General features: G+C 47.2%; 1 protein-coding gene across 7 annotated transcripts in view; it reads left to right on the top strand.

Annotated features, from left to right (window-relative positions):
* Positions 1 to 21,290, top strand: part of TNIK (TRAF2 and NCK interacting kinase) — a 139,109-nt gene that overhangs the window by 87,615 nt on the left and 30,204 nt on the right. For 4 of the 7 annotated variants that reach the window (XM_090147714.1, XM_031614613.2, XM_031614610.2 and 1 more), the window contains exons 10-16: positions 2,963 to 3,138; positions 5,044 to 5,110; positions 6,635 to 6,839; positions 13,489 to 13,599; positions 14,067 to 14,153; positions 15,622 to 15,822; positions 20,514 to 20,678. In XM_090147714.1, the coding sequence (XP_090003840.1) occupies positions 2,963 to 3,138; positions 5,044 to 5,110; positions 6,635 to 6,839; positions 13,489 to 13,599; positions 14,067 to 14,153; positions 15,622 to 15,822; positions 20,514 to 20,678 (1,012 nt within the window). The remainder of the gene's footprint in view (positions 1 to 2,962; positions 3,139 to 5,043; positions 5,111 to 6,634; positions 6,840 to 13,488; positions 13,600 to 14,066; positions 14,154 to 15,621; positions 15,823 to 20,513; positions 20,679 to 21,290) is intronic. The other 3 variants (XM_031614611.2, XM_090147713.1, XM_031614612.2) reach the window with 3 other exon arrangements.

Genomic DNA, 21,290 nt, shown 5'->3' with positions numbered 1-21,290 from the left:
AGAGAAACAGCATGGCCTCAGATAGGCTGAGACTGTGGAGGAAACTGTGCTTTATTCCTTGAAATGATGCGTATTATCTGTTTGAAAACACACACACAAAAAAAGGGAGCAGAGTAATTGGTAGGCACTGCAAACACTTGGTGCCAAAGCAGCGGGAATGCTGCTGGGAGGGGAGAGGAATTGAAGCCTTGGAGTCCCAGGCTTTAGCAAAAAGTGTCTTCATTTTGTCAGCTCAGTCCTCAGATGTTCCAGTACCAAACCAGGACAAGGACCTTTCCCTGCCAGCTCTGCCAGAGGGTATCGAAGGTGCTCTCTCTCCTTGCACAGTTTTTTTTAGGATGCCATTTGTCAGAGAGCTGAGAAAACAGTTTAGACACTTGTTTTCTGCCAGATTACCAGTCTCCTACTTCATTATCCTCACTGCTACAGCGCAGAATGGATTGTAAGACTTCAGAGGGTTGGTTGTTTTTTTTTCATACAAATATGCTGTTTATTCAGCAAAGGTTCTCAGCCTCCAGACAAAGGGGAAGGCAGCTGACAAAAGCAGGCTTTGAGCAGAGTACTTTGCCCATCTCCTTAAGGTAAAAACTGCTCTGGGGTGGAGTTTCTATTTTACTCCTTGCTCAGATAAGAGTCTGACATACTTAGATGTGTTCTGTACCAGCCAGGGTATTGCTTGACACCATCTTCCCCAGGTGTGGCAGATGATCTACATATCCTTGGCTTTTCTGCTCTCCTTGGTTGCATAGCTCAGCCTTGAGCTCCAAACCAGTAAGAGTCCACCAATTCCTTAAGAACAATTTTTTTGAGTGTTTCCAGCAGGACCCTGGGCAGATCTGCTGTCTCTGACTCATTTCTCAGCTGGAGGTATTGGACCTGGAACTCTGCAAGACCCAGGAGAATCTGAGATGTTTGACCAGGCTCTCACAGTGGCTCTATTTATTGTTTTTTATTGCTTGCCAAGTCTTTTTTTGCGTGCTAGATCATTGAACTCACTTTTGAAACAGTGCTGTGGTCCTGTGAAGTTACAGATCTTTGGTATCCTTTTCTCTTCCAATTAAATCCAGCCAGCAGTGGTGCTTTGTTTTCTTCCTACATTTCACAGGTGAAAACCACTTGAACTTTAGTGATGTCATTATCGTAAACACTTCCTGTCCCTGCCTTATAAAAAATGACAAGATCTCTTTGTTAACGAAGTGGTATTTGCACTGTGATAGCACTTTTCATCTAAGCAGCTCAGAAACCTTTGCAAACATTTATTTAAGCTTTGCAAAGCCCAGGAGCTGAGGGAACAGCAGTGCATTTGACTATGGAGATGGGCTGAGCTGGGGGAACAGCAGTACATGTGGCTACAGAGATGGGCTGACCTGCACCAGGGTGGTGATGAGAAGTAGTAAAGGTGTCATCCAGAATCAGAGCTAGAGAGAGTCCTGCTTTCTGATGCTTTTTTGGAGAAGAGAGCCAAATGCCTGCAGGCTCCTGGGGTATTTAAAGCAATGTTGAGTGGCATCTACCTGGTGCTGTGAGTGCTTTATCTGCTGGACTGGGAAAGGACACATCTCTGCATCTGTCCTTGCAACTTGAGGACACACGGGGCAGGCTTCAGTTTCCAGCAGCCCTTGTTTGGGTACATGCAGATTGCAGTTCTTGCTGCAGCTGGAAGTTTGTGACAGCAGCTTGATGAGGTACATGGTTGTGTCTTGGCTTGGTCAGAGCCAGGCTGGGCACAGACCTGTGTCCTGCATCTCTCTGCAAAAACTGCACTGGAGCCTGAGGAGGTGGACAAACCCATTGTGTGCTGAAGGAAACATCAGAAACTACTTCAGCTTAGCCCTGTCTGGAGTTGGATTGTGCACCTGGAAGTGAACTGTCTCCAGGTTCAGACCCACAGAGGAGAATGATGCTTTAGAGGTGCAGTTTTGAGAGCATCATGTGGTCTGGCCCTTCTGGAATACACAGAGACACAGGGTTCCTTGAGGCAAGGTGGAGGATGAAGATTTGCTCGCTAATAAAGCTGGAGGGAAGATTTAATTGGATCCAGTGGTGTATTTTATTTTTGCATCTCAATTTGTATGGATTAGCACTTAAAAGATAAATCACTTCTAGTCTGACAGCTTAAAAGTGAAATCCCCCAAAGCTTATTGTTTTACTTCTCAATGCAATTCTGTAGTATCTGTTGGCTTCTGTCATTAATTTACACTCATTTTCCTATTTGCTAAAGCAACATACAGCATAGTGGCCTGTCAACATCTTTCTTCCTTGTAAATCCCTGTTCTCTTGGGTTTATAATGTGGTGAAATTAATTCCGGCAGAACTTCTGATATGCAAAACTTGAGATTAAGAAGGGTTTGTTTATTAGAGATTTGGCTGAAATTGTTTCAGCTGAGGCTGAATTTAACTATTTGGTGGTGAGGAGAGGCTGAGCTCTGCCACCCACAGCCATGGTCCTGCCTCTGCCCAAGCCATGCTCCAGAAGAGCATGTCCTGTTCACCTGGGGCTGTGAGCAGGGACATGGGGTCTGATGAGTAACAATTCATTGAGGGACTGCATTTGTAGCTGTAGGTGTGGTCTCTTATTCTTACCTGCAAAGTCAAAGGGAAGGGTGTAAGAACATTTTCTTGCACTTGGCTGCTATTGGTGCCATTTGGCTCTGCTGATGCCCCATTACAGTGATGGTTCCCACCTTTCTCCAGACTCAGCGGAGTGGTGTTTTCCCCTAATAGCACCTGGGAAAACATGGACCGGAGTATGCATGGGAAAACTAAGAGGAGATTTGATGATGCTGCTTTGAGCCCATGCTAAGTGTCGACAGGGAAGCTGCATGAATCCTCCCAGAATGCTGCATCTGAGCAAGAACTGGGAGTATCCAAGCAGTATTCTCAAATACCCACAAATTTCTCACTTCCCAATACAAGAATCAACGAGGCTAACTGTTTGTTTTTGTTTTCCTGTGCCTTCCAGGTCTAAAAAGTTTCAGTCGTTCATTGAGAGCTGCCTGGTGAAGAACCACAGCCAGAGACCGACGACGGAGCAGCTGATGAAGCATCCCTTCATCAGAGACCAGCCCAACGAGCGGCAGGTCCGCATCCAGCTCAAGGACCACATTGACAGGACGAAGAAGAAGCGAGGAGAAAAAGGTTAGTGGGAACGCTGTGCTCTGGGCACTCCCCGAGCTTTGTCATGTGTTTGGAGATCCCTTGGGTAGACTGAGGTGCACCTGTGTGGGGAAGGGAAGAGGAGGAACGAGAAGGGCATAAAGGACCAGGTTGCTTGCAGTCTCAGTCTCAAGTTTCCATCACTCAGATGGCATGCAGGTTGAGTTAAGTAGGTGTGCTCCTTTTTTGTGCACCCTTGTCATGGTTTTAAAATACTTTATTTGATTTGGTTCCAATTGGCTATCACCAAAGTTGAAATGAGAATAAATACCTATAACAAAACAATTGGTGCTGATACAAAGGCTGCAGCTGATTGTCATTATAGCTGATCAATGTTTTTAAGTCCTTTTTTTTTTTTTTTCTTGATGAAAAATAGTGTCTTTTTGTTCAGGTAGTAATTTCCACTTGGAATATTTAAACTTTGATTCATAAAAATGTGTGTATAAAATGTGTGTGTGCATATATTCGTGCAAGCATGTAAGAGGGAGAAGCTGCCAAGCTGCATTTTTTCCCAGCTCACATCTTTTAATTCTGTTGATCTCCGTGACATTTCTGCAGCACCAGTGATGAGCAGAGCAGTGCAAATGAACATTCAGATAAGACCCTTGCCCAAAGCAATTCCGCTGACTAGGAGTAACCTATTAAACTGGATGTTTGTATTAAACTGGAGTGAACTCTCTGAGCCCTATCAAAGTGCTCTGAAAGGAAGATCAGATAGCTGAAAAACTTGTTAAAGTACTCCATTGCTCGTGAGCTGAATTTGAATTTGAAAGCTTGTTTGTAGAATTCAGCAAATTAATATATATCGCTATTTCTTTTCTTATTGGTAGCAGTATTAATTTTTCATGCCTACCTTCCAGCCCTTTGTAATGGATTTCACTGTAATCAAAACAATAAAGCTGGATCCTAGCGAAGTATTAAATGTGTTTAGTCTTGCAAATGAAGGTTGTACCCTAGAGATGGAGAGTAATTGGATAAATGCAAGTCTTTCTTTTTACTATCTTTCCCTTCATCTGATAAAGCCAGTATCCCAGTAGAAATCACAGTACGTAGCACAGCTTTGCAATTGGGCTGTTATGTAGATATCTTCGTTGCCTGGAAAACGTACAGATTTGCATAGGAAGAACATATTTTTAGGAAGAAAGTCATTACCTTCGGAGCAGTGGTTAAATCCCACCTTCCAATGCCTGTGGCTTCAAAAGTGAGAACAAAAGTGTGTCTCACTTGCAAGAGCTCTTCTGAAGAGTGTTTTCGCTGTGTTGTGGTAAATCTTTGTTTTATGGTTACTCTTCATCCTTACATGGTGTACCTTTGATTGCTGGAGGCTTGCACCTGCTGCAACCAGGACTGCAACCTTCTCCCCAAGTGTGCTGTGTGTGCCAGGACCAGCAGTCAGGGACAGCAATGCTGATTTTATGGCCTTGCAGACATCACAGAATCAGAATCACAGAATGGCCAGGGTTGGAAGGGACCTCAAGGATTGTGAGTCTCCAACCCCCCCTGCCACAGGCAGGGCCACCAACCTCCTCATTTAATGCTAGACCAGGCTGCCCAGGGCCCCATCCAATCTGGCCTTGAACATTTCCAGGGACAGGGCATCCACAACCTCTCTGGGCAGCTGTTGCAGCACCTCACCACTTTCTCTGTAAAGAATTTCCCCCTGATGTCCAACCTAAATCTCCCCTCCCTCAATTAAAACCATTTCCCCTCGTCCTGCTGTTATCTAGACAGACCTCTCATAACATCAGAAAATGGACAGAAATGATGCTGGGTATTCTTTTTCATGACAAGAAAAAAAAGAGTGTTTTGTTTTCCCCTCAGAGTTTTTAACCATCAGAAAAATAAATGAGTCCAGTAAAGGGCATTGATAAGCAATTATGTTCCTAGATGAGACAGAATACGAGTACAGTGGAAGTGAGGAGGAGGAGGAGGAAAATGACTCTGGAGAGCCCAGGTAAAAATCAACCTTTTGTTTCTACCTTTGTGTCTCTTTAACTCTATACGAAATTGACTTGGATTATAGGCTTATAACAAACTAGCAGATGGACAGTTTGATCACTGAGTCCTGTTCTCTGGTAGGATGAAGTGTATTTCCCCTTGTTAGATGGTGAGTGGGCATTAAACTGATGCTACAGATCCCACAGAATCACAGAATTGCCAGAGTTGGAAGGGACCTCAAGGATCATGAATCTCCAACCCCCCTGCCACACGCAGGGCCACCAACCATTCCACCTAATGCTAGACCAGGCTGCCCAGGGCCCCATCCAATCTGGCCTTGAACACCTCCAGGACGGGGCATCCACAACCTCCCTGGGCAGCCTGTTCCAGTACCTCACCACTCTCTCCGTAAAGAATTTCCCCCTGACGTCCAACCTAAATCTCCCTTCCCTCAGCTTAAAACCATTTCCCCTTGTCCTGCTGTCACTCACCCTTTCAAAGAGTTGATTCCCCTCCTGCTTGTAGGCTCCCTTTAGGTACTGAAAGGCTGCAATGAGCTCACCCCGCAGCCTTCTTTTCTCCAGGCTGAACAAGTCCAGCTCCTTCAGCCTGTCCTCATAGGGGAGATGCTCCAGTCCCCTGATCATCTTCGTGGCCTCCTCTGGACCCTCTCCAACAGCTCCCTGTCTTTCTTGTACTGGGGGCTCCACACTTGGACTTGGACCCTTAGTTGAAAGTCTGGGAAGACCCAGCTGTCTCATTTTCTGTGGGATTGACAGTGCAGGCTGGTGCAGGAGCATGGCAGGTCCCTGTTAGACGGCCCTGCTCAGTGCAATCAGTGCAGAATCCTTCATGCACACACAGCTGCTGTGCTCACATGAACTACGCTGTGAGGAACTGCCCATATGGGTATTTAGATGTGGAAGAATGTGTGAGCTGTTATTAAAACAGATTCTTGCAATGTGGTTCCTTATATCCACACTCCCTATTTCCGTGTAACTTTTCACCATGAAACTTTCCAGCTTTGCTTCAAGCACAATAGGGCTGGAACTTTCTTTGATGACATTTTTCAGTCTCATTGTAATTAGTATCAGATTATTCCATTATTTCCCTGAGATAATGTAGCATTTTAATAGCTGGCAATGATTCATGCTAAGTGTGCTTTGTGAACATCTAAATATAGTGCCTGCCACTGCAGCACAAGGGACTTTGGTTAGAAACTTTACTGTAAAGGAATCCTTTAGCAAATAAATGTTGGTGAGCTGTGGTCTGGGCCAAGACGTATGATCAAGCAATGTCTTGTCTGCTTCAGGGTCTTTATTTAAGAAGAAAACAAAATTATTTAGAAAAAAAAAAAAAGGGATGGTGGGGGGAGATGGTGTGAAACTCACGTTCCGCTTGGACCGACCTGCCCCAGTGCTTGTGACCCAGCCCTTCCCTCCGTTCCTACCACGGAGGCGTGGTTGAGTGCTTAGGTGCCGTGGGACAAGAGGCTCAAGGATGTGCGTGGGACCTTCCATGGTGCTTTTCTCCTGTGCAGCTCCATCCTGAACCTGCCCGGCGAGTCCACGCTGCGGCGGGACTTCCTGCGGCTGCAGCTGGCCAACAAGGAGCGCTCGGAGGCCCTGCGCCGGCAGCAGCTGGAGCAGCAGCAGCGGGAGAACGAGGAGCACAAGAGGCAGCTGCTGGCCGAGCGGCAGAAGCGGATCGAGGAGCAGAAGGAGCAGAGACGAAGGCTAGAGGAGGTAACTGGCTGGAGTGGAGCCAAACTGGGGCTCTGGGAGCTGAGCAGCAGTGTCTGCTAACAGGTCCCACTCTCTGCGTGCTCCGTGATCATGTCCTGGGTAAACCCAGGCGGTTTGTTATGCTGAACAAAGCCTCTGTTCACACGTGCTGCATGTAGGTTGTACCATGTAAGTGTTGCCAGCCCTTGTGGAGGTATTAGAGCTTGTTCATTGTAAGTAAACCCCTTCAGCACCAAACTAAAAGGGTCCCTGGGTCTGCTGAGCACAGTTAGTCCTGAACTGGTGTGACAGCTGTATTCAATCCAGGTGGCCAGAACTCCTGTCAGGCCAGATGTCTGTCACGTTCATTGTCTTTATTTGCTGCTGTGGAATATGATGCTTGTGAAGAAGCTAAAAAAACTCCATTTGCCCTTTCCCCAGATCCATGCACCACTTATGTCCCATTTAATCTCTTATTTCAGCCTTGCTCCTTTCAGCCCTGCCAATTACAATTTCTCTTATGGGGGAGGAGCAGATGCCTGGCTTGTGCAACAATCCATATGTGCCCCGAAGCATAAGATTTCATTACCCTTGTCTTAACATACCAGCTACAAATGCGACTGGTCATGAAATTATCCACCCCATTTAAAATCTAGCTGCAGTGTTTGACTGGGTGGCTGCTGTGTCAGTGAGTGGCACCCGACCCTGTGTGCTTGCTTTTGAGTTATCTCACAGTTACTGACTGAAGAAGTTCATAAAAGAATAAGGGGATTTCTTCAGCTCTTAGGCTTCTGATGTGGTTTTGCATATGGAAACCCATTGACTCACTCTGAGCTCATCCCAAGCATCCGATTGAAGGGTTCGTGCATTAAGGGTAATTAAGTTAGCTTTATGAAGAGGTCACCGATAGGTCTGAAAGATGTCTTGCAGTAAGTGGGCTATCAGAGTACCCACACCCTTAATTTGACTGAGCCACAGCATCTTTTATGTTTAACTTGGGTCTCCCTAGGCCGGGTTGAGTGGGATGAGTAATGCCCCAAGTCAGGAGCTTAGCTGAGAAAGAATTCCATCAGCTGGTTGTTCACCATATATGAGGCCATCTGTTGAGGTGGTCCTGCTGGTTCTGCGCTCTTTTCTGCCTGGTAAATGTGTAAGTCTGTCATGGTGTCAGTGTGAGAGGACCTTGGAGAGAGGACAAGGTTTGCACATGCACACACACCCTGAAATCCCCTGTGCCAGTACGTGTTTATTTAGGGACTATCATAAGGGAATCATGGCTCTGCCATTGTAAGAACGTGCTTGCTGCAAGCAGTACAGAAGAGGAACAATACCAGGATAAAAGCGGACAGCAGATTAGCTGAAATCCTGTAATGAATACAATACTTGCTGCTGTATTAATATGTTCTCTGCACATAGAAGAAAATCGTTCTCTCTCTTTGCCTGTGCTCCTCGGGCAGGTTTTGATGGAGGACTAATCCCCTCACTAAGCTGGCAGCTCAGCCCTGGACTGCTGAGGCACAGCTCTGCCCAGCTCTGCTCTTACCCCCATGTCATTAAAAGCTAATGCCACCATGGCTAGTATTTAAAATCTGTGCCACTGTTTCCAGTGACTGGAACAGCCCCCCTGGGCTCTTCACCCATTACCTCCTTTCCAGCTGCTTTACAGTGTTCAGATCTAAACTGAAAGGCAGATTCCTGCTGGAGCAAAGCAGGCCACGAGAGAAAAGGTGTTTTTGTGCTCCTGCTGTGTCAGAGAACTGGGAAGGATAGTGGGATGGTGACTGAAAGGTGTACTCTGCCCAGCACAGAGCCGCAGCAGGATCAGCCCATGATATCTGTTGGGATTAAGACAGAGCAGAGAGCTGTGTACTGGCAGCTGCCATGTCCCCTCTGCCCAGCAGCACTCATGTGCTGGGGGCTGATCATGCTTCATGCCACACAGTGGGGTTTCAGATGCCCCTACATTACCTGCTTTCCCCAAGAAACCCTTCTGAGGGGTACTAACACCTGTAGCTGCCCACCTGCTTTCTGTGGTGGTTTGTATCCACCATGGGTTGCTGCAGGCAGAGGCAGAGGTTAGCACACAAAGTTTCATTGCTCCTGCCCCTAATTCTAGCAGTCAGTGATGGATGAAGTTCGGTCTTCATACTCTCCCCAGATATTTTGGGGTGGCACATGCCTGATGGCCACAGAGGCCTGCAGACAGTGGCTGTCACAGCTGTGCCAAGCTCAGTATTGAGGTCAGTGCCCGAGGCACTCTGTGCTCCATTGCCCTGCTGCTGTTCTGCTCCACAGAAGAGCCCTACAGACCCATCACAGCAGCACCCAGATTATTTGGCAGCAGCCTGGCAGTTTCCTTTTGGCCGCCCAGCTCCTTCCAACATTAACTTTTCAATAGCTCCAGTTGTTGACCCTTTACTCTGGATTTCCTCTAACTAATAGGACCAGGATTTCTTCTGTGCTGCTTCACGGGACCCATGGCGAGGCTTATCTTTGCTGGATTGTGAGGAGTAGAATGGCAGCTTTGTTTACCCTCATGCAGGAAGTTTCTGCACGTTCCATTTGTGCAGAATGAGCCTTGCTGCCTTGCGTTTACCATCAGAACTCCTGCTGAGCTAGAGGAAAACGCATCTCATGGTCAGGAGCGTTAAGGATACTGCACAAGTACCCATGCAGACCCCTCGGCAGCAGTGAGCAGCTGTAGTCAGGAAAGATTTTATGTAACCTCGTTCTTATGTCACGTTGCAGATTTTAATTTTCTTGATAGGCAGAAAACGAAAGGTCAGATCTTACAGGGAATGCAAAAGCTCCATCTGAGCACCTTGCTGTTTACATGGCAGATTGCAGTCACTGCAGTAACTGGGCTGATGTTCAGTGAATACAAACTTGCTGCAGCTCTGTTAGATGATAACCAGCTGAGCACTGTCCAGTGGAAGTTTTTACAAAGCAATGCAAAAGATTTCTTGCAATTAATTATAGGTAAACTTAGGCTAGCTGGAGTTGTAGTTGTTATTTTCTTGTGCATATGTGGGTGTCATACAGCTTATAGGAGCATTTTCATTGGGACTGCTACTTGCAGTGATCCTGGCAGCAGCCAGCATACCCATTTACAAGGAAAACTGCATTATATGAGCTCCTATAATACAGTTATGCACTAAACTTTACATCTCCTTAGTTTTGCTTTGTTTATAAAGCTTGCAGAACTCATCGTTTCGGAAGCAAGACCCTCCTCCTGTATGGAGTCTCAGTCGTTTTCCTCCACGATGACCCCAAATAAAGATCCCTGCAGTGGTTCAGAGCATTGTCACATCCCCGTTAGCTGTGGTAGGAAGTTCTGACCCCATTTTTCTACCAGTGGGAAACACCTCTCCATGCTCCAGTGCTCGGTGTGTCGGGAACGATGATGTTCCAGGCATAGTCACTGTTTCCCTGGTGGCTTGGATAAATGAGCCTGCCACAACAACACAACCACCTCGAGTATTTGTTTTCATTTGTTACTTGGAATTCCCATTCCACATCTTTGCTGCCTCATGCTCAGGTTTGGGAGCAGCTGCCAAGGTTTTTGTGATCTGCATTTGCGTGTGTTAGTGTCTCTCAGAGCCCTCGTGGTTCATGGGGAGACTCTGACCCTGAACAGCTCTCCAACTGCTCCTGTTCCTAAACGCATCTTGTACAGTGAGAAGAGCTTGCTCCTTTGAAGTCCTTGTTTCATGCCCAACCTCCAAAGGCCTTCCCACTGGAGGCTTTGCCTTCATGTGTCTTTCCTCATCAATATTTAAAACCTGTCATTTCCAGTGCAGCACAAATAAGATCCCATTCTGGCTTACAAGCAGCTACATAAATCTCTACCTGCAGAGTTATATAAACGCAGTCCTAATTAATTGGTGCTCTTGCCTTGCATGAATAATAAATCTGAATAGTGTAAATACACACAGTTGTTGCAGGCTTGGAGAAGTGTGGGAAGTGTGCACTTAAGGTGGGAGGGAGAGGGCAGAAAACAGGGAGAAAAGGAGGCAAATAATGAGAGCTCTTTGAATCCTTCATTTCACTTTTGAGCTGCATCCTGCAGATTTCAGTTCCTATTTCAAACAGGATCCCCCTATCATCCTTGTGCTGGCGGGCACAGGAACAAGTGAGGAAGGCACTGCTTTGAGCCAGGAGTGGAAGAGAGATGCATTGCTGGGGGGCTTCTCTCACCCCTCCATGGGATCAGATCTCTCCCGGTTATTTGCCAATTGCAGAAGCAGGGCTCTAAGAGAAAGTGCACAAGGAGTCTGTGCTGCTGCATCTCTGCAGGGACAGCATTGGGCAGGATGTTGCTTGTAGGCAGCCATGACAAATGCCTTGGTTATAGCATGACCTGACCGAAGGGGTGTGGAAGTAGGGAGAAGCACAGATGAGCTCTGTACCCCAGGCCTTGATAAAGGTGCAGCAGGGTGTAGAAGTCTCTTAACTATTTCGATTAGCAGCTGGCCCAGCTCCAAAAGAAAGCTGCACTTGGGGGTCTCAGTTGCCAGCTCCTGGGTTTTGCTAGGCTTGAGGTGCAGAGGAGGCTGGTAGTTAGGTGTATGCCTTTTGGGAGAGAATGAAATGGACCTGTCTCACTGGGTACTGGTGTGTGCATTTAGCTGAAAGGGTAGCAGTCTGCAGCTCCCTCCTGGGAACAGCATTTTCTGTTCTCCCTTGGAGGGATTTGGCTTTGTGTGCCTGCTGGATGGGAAATAAAGACCAATCTGGTGATTTTTATCTGAGAAATAGCTGTGGCATTCAGTCCCCTGCCTCCTGCCAGCCAAGCCCAGCCTACACAACCATTATGTGTTTTACTCAACAGTATGCTATTTTAACCAAAAAAACCCACCATGTTTAAAATGCCCTCTCTCCCCCAAGCCAAAGCAGTATGATGCACACTATGTTTGGGAGTTGAGGTTAGCATGTGTTCAACCTGTGCTCCTGGGGGCTGTCTGAGTCCATGGGAGCAGCGACCTCCTCAGCTCTGATCCGAGGAGGTCAGGCAGGAGCTGGCAAAGCTGGGAAATCCCATTTGTCACTGCTACATCCCGCTCGTCTCATTTTGAATAGAGAGCTCAAAGAATCAAAGCAGACATATGTTAGCACTGCTCTCAACGAGGGCATGCGTACGCACAGAGTAACACATGCATCTCGTGGGCAGTGTGACAACGTGCTTGGCGTGGGACACAACGGAGTCTGGAGCTGGCAGGTTATTTCAGGTTGAGTGCGATTTTCTTTCCCTGCAGCGAGTTAAACAGCACTGATGAGCGTGGCCGTGGATGGCACTAATGCTGTGTTGCAGCTCTCCTGTTAAGCTGGAGGCAATTGTCAGATTGCAGAATCCCCATGGGTGTTACCTGGATGGAAAGGTGTAACACAGGCAATGGCTCTTTCATATTTTGTAATGTGGGTGTATTTTTGTTGTTGATATCTATATATCTATGGAGATTTGTATCTAGATAGGTCTGCAGATAGATGTCTGTATATCTGTAGGCAACAGACACCAAATCTACGTATATAGACAGTGCAGGTTTACTGCTTATCAGCAGTTTAAACTATATGCATTTTCACCTCCAGGGAGCTCAGCCAGCTTGGGCAGAGCCTTTGCAGCCAGCTGCCTGTTCTACATCCATGTGATGTAGCTATCATGCAGCATTTATATCACTCCGATACCTTCCTCGACACTGCAGTCTGTCAACACGCAGCAGCAAGAGTGTCTGGGTAGAAAAAAAAGTAGTAAAAGGGAGAAACAAGGCCTTGGTCCGTGCTTCCGTGGGTTGCCTCCCCATGAGCGCTGCATGTGTGTCTCTGCACCCAGAGGAGGAGCTCCGCTGGCCGCAGTCCCTGGCAGCTGCTGGTTGCATTTGAGTGCCCTCTGCTGATGAGCTGGCTGTGGCCATGTAGAGCTGCCTGCTGCCTTGGTGGCAGGAGCATGCCTGTGGCTCCCAAACCCCTGAAGAGAGCAGTTTGGGCGTCCCTAAGCTGCAGCCTTGGAGGGATGCCTTGAAGGGGAGAAAAATCATGAGTCACACTCTTGGTACCTCTGAAGTAAGGAGAAGTCCATCCTCCTCATGCAGTTCACATTAGAAGCATGGGAGCAGGAGGCAGATAGTCATCACCCTGAGATGCCCCATGTTGCTGTTGGCTAGGACATGACAGAGCCAAACAAGAGGGATCATGGGCCAGGAGGTGGGCAGGGGCAGGTTAAGCCCCCGTTGCAGTTGTTTTGTGATTGCAAATGATTCAGCCTGTTGCTAGCTAATTATTTTCAGTATGGGCATGCGATGAGTGTATGTTTCCTCCCCTTGCAAGCAGTGTTGTGGCCATACTGGAGCAATATGTCGTTACAAAGCCAAATTGATTGCAGGGGAAGAGGCTGTAAATGTGTGAGCCCTTGTCATAAAAAGCAGTTTGATCTTCAGCGACTTGGTCAAGAGCCTTCTTTTCCTTAGCAGATAACATGACTGGCAGATAAGAATCAAGAAAAAAGAAAAACCCTTGGATTTTGGATCTTCTGTGTGTTAGCTTTTGGTCTCAGCAAGCATAAGAGGGACGTGTTGCCTTCTTAGCATCCCCCCCAAACCTGGGGAGTGGCTTTGTGGGGCTGTGAGAGGAGGGGACGCCCATGTTGGTGGCTGACCTGTGCCCTTCGCCCCTGCAGCAGCAGCGGCGGGAGAAGGAGCTGCGCAAGCAGCAGGAGCGGGAGCAGCGGCGGCACTACGAGGAGCAGATGAGGCGGGAGGAGGAGCGGCGGCGTGCCGAGCACGAGCAGGTAGTGTGGGCCCTCACCCTCAGTGTGTGCCTCTTGCTCTAATGAGATAAAAGGTCCGTCTTCTCAGGAGCACTCCTGTTTCTTCCCCGCTTTCGCTACTGGAGAGGAAATGGTTTAATTGTTACCGCTGTGCGCGTCGCTTCCTGCTGTCCTAATTGATTTCTGTGCGGATCCACTTGTCTGCCAGCAGGTTGGGGATGCTTGGTGAGGGGTTTTCCCACCCTTCTGTCCCCAGGGTGGGGTTCTGCACTGCCCACGGTTGGCCATTTCCAGGCAGTTTTAGCTCATTGCCCTCAGAAATCCCTGGGCTCTTTGGGCAGGGCTGAGGGTACCCAGTCCGGTCAATCAGTGTCAGTATATGGGTGGGATGGATTTGGGTGCCCACCACATTGCTCTTTCCCTTGCAAAACACTGCCTCTTTCACCTTCTTTCTCTTTTTCCTTCGATCCTTGCTGCCATGCCTCCAGGAGTACATCAGGCGACAGTTAGAGGAGGAGCAGAGACAGTTAGAGATCCTGCAGCAGCAGTTGTTGCAGGAGCAAGCACTACTTCTGGTAAATGGGACACCCCGTCCCTGCTTGATGCTTCCTGTCCGCATGCACTCACGCCCCCTGCATGCCTCCCACCATGCTGAGGCGTGGACCAGCAAGCTGTGATGACCATACAACCACCCCTCCAGCCCCACACCAGCATGCCAAGCTCCCATATCCCCATGTGCCTTTGGCCTCCCTCAGAGGAACAGGCCTGGATGCAACATGGCCCTGTTTGTTTCCCCCCCCACATTTATGGCTGTTAGCAGCATGCTAATGGAGCTGTAACATAACTGCACCGGGCAAACCCACGCTGTGATGTGGGTTTTAATGTTTTGTGTGAATGCTTCTGTCTTAATTCCCTTGCAGGAACACCGTGCAGTCCCTCTCGTGACATTTTCTTTTTTTGTTGTTTAATTATTTTTTGGAACGATTCTTTTAAAGTGCCGTTAGCTGTTATACACTCACTGTGTTTACTTTTAATCTATATGGATTATTGTTTGTTCCCCTATTGAATTTACTTAGGGAAAAGTGAAACCCTCACACAAGCCTGTGCTTTTTAAAAAGGCCTTTTCAAAAGTTGTTAATGATTTAGTCATTAAACCTCACAGAGCTGTAGGGATTCAGGAAGATCATACTGTTGGCTCTGCTGTGCTGCCATTGACACCAACAATAAATTAGTCCTACAAAGTGCTCCACAGACTCAGCTTTGGCTGGGGTTTTTATGAACTAATGGTATTTGGCACCTCATTGCATTGATCCTTTGTTCTCCTCATCCAGAAAAATCTGGGCAAAATCAATGGTAATTTATAAGCCCTGTGAGCAAGTTATTTTATCTAATTGGCTTCTGTTTGGGATTGGCATTGGGATGTCCATGCTGACCTCGTGTTTCCGACGTAGATTTGAAGCCTCCCCCAGCAGCTTGGCACTAATGTGCCTCTGCAAACCAACTTTCCATGTGCCTCAAGGCACAGCTGTAGGCTGTCAAAAGCAATCTCTGAGGTGCCTCCCACCTTCTCTGAATAGCACTGCAGCCACCAAGGGACTTGGGTGGCCCATGAGCAGCACCTGACCCTGCTGGAGGAGGTTGCCCAGGTCCCTGGTCGGGCTGCTGTGTGGCAGAGAGTTGTACAGGTTTTGTGTAGGTGTTGGAGCCATCAGCAGGTTGTGCAGGGTTTTTCTGGTGATGCAGCACTACCACTTTCTGTTCCCACGTAGAAAATGGAGGCAGAGAGATCCACTAAATGCAAAGTCCAGTGCAGGGTTTAAAACTCTGGATTTGTTGGCTGTGTCCTCTGAACTGTCTCTTCTCTGGGATGCTTTACAGCCCACACTCCAGAGTCTTTGGATTTAAAAGGCTTTGCAAGAAAACAGCTTTTCAGATGCTTGGGCCCAACCTTCTACCCAAAAAATAAACCTGCAGTTTGCTTTCGTGCATTGATGTGCTCACTGGGCACCGTGCAGCCATGTCACTGTGCTTTCTTCTGGGTAGGAATATAAACGCAAGCAGCTGGAGGAGCAGAGGCAAGCAGAGCGGCTGCAGAGGCAGCTCCAACAGGAGCGGGACTACCTGGTGTCCCTGCAGCAGCAGCAGCAGCAGCAGCGGCAGGACCAGAGACCAGCAGAGAAGAAACCACTCTACCATTACAAAGAAGGGATAAATGCCAGTGAGAAACCAGCGTGGGCCAAGGAGGTAGGCATGAGCAAAGAGTGCGTGTCGTGCATGCTGTTGGATTCTTACCCACACTGTGCTGGGTAAGAGATTTTTCCATGAGGGTGTACAAGGAGATGAAGTCTCCGTGAGGGATTCAGCCATGGGTACGTGCCAGCAAGGAGCCTGGGCAACTGTTGTAGCTTCTGTGTTTGCCTGAGAAGGGGCAGCTGCTGGCCAGTGCCGGGAGGTGGTTGTGGGTGCACTCAAAGTGCTAATTCAGCTTCCCATAATCAGAGAACAGACAGCTTTTTCTCCCATGCTGAGGGCTTTATCTCCGGGGATTGCTCTTCTTTTGTGATTTTCAGGAATGGAAGCCACATTGCTGATTTTCTCCCCATCAAAAAGACAGAATTGTTATAACCATTGTGAGATCTTGAATATTAATTATTGCCTGACTGAATCGTCTCGAAAAGATGAAGACATGCATTGTCTGCAGTGCAGTGTCAGAATCACACGCGAACGTTTTCTTTCTCTTTAATCTCTTTGTGGTGGCTCCATTAAAATGGGTGCCCACTCTTGTTTTTAATTTTTCTGAAATTCTTTGGGTTTAGTTGGTTTAATTTTGTGACTCTCCTCCTCCACAAAAAAGTCGTTTAATAATTCACCCATTCTTCCTACTGAGCAGGGCCACTGCTGTGCTGCCAAAAGTCTGGCACTCTTTGGTCTTGGCAGAGTTAATGGGGTTTTGGAAACTCTGTACTCCTCTTCATGCTCCCTTTGGTTTCTTCTTCATTCCCTTCTCATTCAGTGTTCAGAGTCTTTTGATGACAACCAAACATATTTTCACAGAATTGCAGGATTATTCTGCAGCCTTTCATGTGGAAGAAGGGGTTGGTAGGTGGTCAAGACATTTCTGCCTAAGGCCAGATGTGCTATACAGCACGGCACCGAACTGCCTCCAGCAGGAGAGACTTCCACCTGGGTGGTGCTTCTGCAGCTTTCTGCAAAGCAGGGGATCTTCTTCATCCACAGTAGCGTTAAGAGTAAGTAGCAGGCAGGAAAAAAAGAATAAACTCTGTCTTTCTTTGCCTAGTTTTACATAAATCATCTAGAACATTACTGAAGTGTACCTCTGGCACTGTCATTGAAACTATTACAAAGATTTATAAAGAGGAATCTTTTTCTCTGATGAAGGAGAAAAGTGTTGGGTTTGGCTTTCGATTTCAAACACCAAGGCCCATTTCTTTTATCCTCTGGGTGAGTTGTCATTTTTTGATGTCATCACTTGAAGTGGGGCATTGGGAACTGCAATGCCAATAGGAGTGGTAGAAAGTGTCTCGTACCCTTTGCTGAAATCATAGGAAAGACAAGGTTTCCCATTGTGCTGGAACGTCTCCAGCTTCCACCAATTAGCTGTCCAAACCATTTGTTCTTTGCTTGTGTCATTCTGTCCAGTTTCAGTGAAATGCTCAAAGCAGTGATTGTGCCATCTTTAGGCTCTTGGGAGCAGTAGTTTGGTGTACTGCCTTGGCACAGCACCCTTGGGAACTTCCCAAAACTACTCTTTCCTCCCTGTTTTATCTACTTCATATGCTCCCAGTTTTAGCACTGTTAAGCTACTTTGCTGTTTGTATTGAAGTACCTTTCTTACTGGCTGTACTCAAGTCCATCTTGTGCTGATACCTGCATACCATGCTGGCTGCTGTAGTTGAGCTGTTCTAGTACCCAATCCATACGTGCTAATGTAGTGGAAATATTTGATTTCCTATTGGAACAGGGACAAGCCAAGTCTGAATACAGGCAATCTCATCTGTATACCTACACAGCAAACCACCACACAAAGGCAGACTTCTTCATGTCATTTCTCTCTGCTTGTGTTTCTGCCAGTCTGACCACCCTGAGCAGTATGAATCCAGGTGGACACAGAGGCAGTGATAGCAGCCTTGGCACAACTTAATAAAGGCTTTGCAGCAGGTGGGATGTCACCCTTTAAATGGTCAGTGAGTGTTCTTCATGTCAGGTTGTTTGGATGGGAGAGGTTGAAGAAGGAGTCTGCAATCTGTTCCCTGTGTCAGGAGTGCTCAGTGTGTGATTTCTGGAGGCTCCAGGGAGCTTGTTGGGATATTCACTGATGATCTTGGCCCTATATCTCCCTTCTTTTTATGATCTTTCTCCTCAAGTCTTCTCTCTCAGGAGTCTGATCACCACATCTGAGTTCTCTTGCCATGGACCCATCCAGTTTTCCTACTTCTCTCTCATATAGCTATTTATCCACAGCACATCCAAGAGATTCCTCTTTTTGTTCCAGACAAAACAGTCTGACCAAGTAGTCTTCACTGCCATGCATGGATGCACATCCTCATCTGCTGTCATCCCTTCTTCTTGCAGGTGTGAAGGATTATCCACTGGAAGTTAACTTGGGATGTAGCTTGAGTTCTGTCCCAGGCCTGGCCTGCTTTCCCACACAGATCTCTTCTTGTAATTAAGGACTAGCTGGGCCATTTCAGACATAATGTGGGACCCTCTGATGATCCAGCCAGGAGCATCATGTCAGCACTGTAAGCAGTGTTACTCAAGTTGGCATCTCTCTCCATTACTGACTGTTCTGTTATGGGCAAGCATTTGCTGATCAAAGTGATGCAGGTAGCTAATTTCTCAATGACAGAGTACTTGCAGCATATTCAGCTGAAGAGCAGGTTTTGGTCAATACATGCCATGCATGACCATGCATAAGGGGGACACGTTCAGTCAAACATTTTCCAAGCAGTGGCCTGGCCCTGCAGTGCTTTTCCACCACACAGTCTTTAGGGGCCCAGCACAAGCCAGGCTGTTCTCTACAGCAAGCCGGCATGCCTGAGCTCCTCCATCTGTCCCTGTGGCTTTTGTTCTTCTCATCATGCTTTGAAGTTGCATGTTAAAACAGCATCTTCCACTGGGGCCTGAGCAACAGCTACTAGGGGTGTTTCCTGTTGGAGGAGGATCTTGAGTTATACAGGAGATAGCTGGAACTGGAGTGATGATGAATTCCTACAGAGCTCAGCACTGCAGAATGATGCTTTTTTCTCCCTCTGCTTAATGGTGAGGTTGATAAAGCTCCATACAACACAACGGGAGAGTCCCAAGAGCTTCTTCTGCTGAGCTAGTGAAACGAAGTGCTGTCAAGGAGGCTTGGCAGTGGGAAAACCAAGCTCCTTTCTCCTTCCCAGTACACAGTCATCTCTGTTTCATTATTCTCCTGCCTTCTCCCCCACGTGAGCTTCGAAGTTCTCCAAAATCAGCCACGCATTATGGCTTGGCATTCTGCTGGAGAGCTCCTGCAAGCAGCCAGAGGACATACCAATGGCACTGTCTTCAGCTGTTGCTGTTTTGTGCCAAGATTGGCTGATAAGCAGATTGCTGGACTGAGCCTTCAGCTCAGCATTCATGCTGCTGCTCCCTTGTTCAGAGGAAGTTCTCCTTTCCACTCTACTCCGCTTCTGTCCTTGTGTCTGCTCCCGTGGGCATCACTGATCTGAGCTGTGCCCAGCCTCTGACCGTAGGTGGGCAGTGCCTGGGGGAAGCTGTGATGTCCTCTTGGGACACAGCCATGGCCCAGCTTGTCACAGAGAGCTAGAAAAGATAGCATCTATAACACTTTTTACCTGAATTTTACTCTTTCTCCTGCTTGGCATTTGGAAAAGACTCATTTTATCAATATATAATTTTCCTTTTTGCTTCATGAATATTTGCTTAGAGAAGAGCTGTGATTCTTTCCGAGCTAACTTGTTCCATGGATCGCTTTTCAACATGACATTGTAACTAGGATAATTAAGACATGCTAAGGGTATTTAACACATCAATGACATGTAAGTGAAACTATACATCAGATCTCTGGTTGAGGAATCAAAAATTCTGCGTAGCATACAGCGTATGAATATCAATGCATACGGTCTAATTGTGGCATTACCCAGATTGCACACTTATCTGGGCTACCTGAAGACATTGTGTTTCCATCAAGATTTGCTGAGAGCACTGGGCTTTATTTTTATTTCTCTATCTGTAGTGGAGGGTTTTTTCCTTCTGTACATGACAAGGTGCCTGACTCAGTAAATTCAGATCAAAGCCAGCCATTTTCTGGCTGCCATGTTTATTCTTTTATTCAGATCAAACAGAAGCAGTCCTCATGGTGCTCATAGTAGTGAAGGAGAAGGATCCCTTGGCTTACAGATACATTAAAGAAGAAATAAGAAACAAATGTGGAAACACTTCTCTGAGGCATGCTGCCTCGTCCTGGAGCTTTAATTTTCCATTTCACACTCAGAAATGAATTACGCACATGAAATACAAATAGTCATTTTGGAGTCTTTAAAATGCATTATTTGCACAATCTGCTGGGTATCAGGAGTCCCCTAGTCATACAATACCCAGATATATCTAAAGAGTAAAGAGCTTCCTATAGATTTGCATACCTCGGCTTTCAGTTTAAAATGGTTCCTTATGGGACTTCCTTACCTTTTAGAAGCTGGAAGTTCCTTTTAGGTTTCCTGATGGTATTGATTGCCTGCAGCAGCATCCTGTGGGAGCTGAGCTGTGTTCAGCTTCAGGTGAATGTAGCAGGACCACGGGTGTGTCCATATAAAAACCCAGTACCCCATACAACCATTTCTTCAAATCAAAGATGAGTTTTTCGTATAAACCAAGCAACCACAATTCATCAAATAACCAGTCAGTGTCACCCCCTCCTACTGCAGGTGGAGGAGCGCTCCCGACTCAACCGTCAGAGCTCGCCAGCGATGCCACACAAGGTGGCCAACAGGATTTCAGACCCCAACCTGCCTCCTCGCTCAGAGTCCTTTAGTATTAGCAGTGTGCAGCCGGCGCGGACTCCACCCCTGCTCAGACCTGTGGACCCGCAGGTAATGGTGCTTCCCCTAACTGATGCCCATACAGCACCCAGGATGCCAGGGGTGCCGATCAGGTAAAAGGAAAAGTAGTATTAAAATAGTGTCTTGCTCTGTGATGTCTTAGCCTGAAGCGTATTTGTGAGGTAGAGCAGCATCTGCATTCATGAGTTGATCCTCGTCACCTTCATGCGTTAGAAACATCACGCTGGTTAAATACCTTCCTTTGAAGCATCAGGTCCTGGTTACTGCCAGAAACAAGCTGGAGGACTGAGAGGAACTGCTGGTCTGATCCAGTGCAGCAGTCGCTCTCTTCCTCTTTGAATCTGTTTTGTTAAAGGACTGAAACCACAGTGCTTGGTACAAAAACCCAGGGCACTTTGATGCTGGGCATCATCAGAAGGAGGTTTTACTTTCTTTGTCACTTCAATTCGGGGGTTTTGTTTCTTTTTTCCATTGAGTTAACATCAGTCACAAACGCATCTGGAGAAGGCATAGATCACCATGACCATTACAGTGGAGGAGAATTGTGCTTTTAAGTTACCCTACTTGCAAGGTCTGTCAGTAGGCTTCTGCAGCAAGTTGGTGGAGCATCAGTGCTGGCTCTGGGTTGGTCACTGGAAGTGC

This window comes from Phasianus colchicus, chromosome 10, assembly GCF_987193195.1.
Source record: "Phasianus colchicus chromosome 10, bPhaCol1.hap1.1, whole genome shotgun sequence".
Taxonomy (NCBI): domain Eukaryota; kingdom Metazoa; phylum Chordata; class Aves; order Galliformes; family Phasianidae; genus Phasianus; species Phasianus colchicus.
The sequence above is the reverse complement of the archived record's forward strand: the minus strand, read 5'-3'. Positions and strand labels throughout refer to the sequence as shown.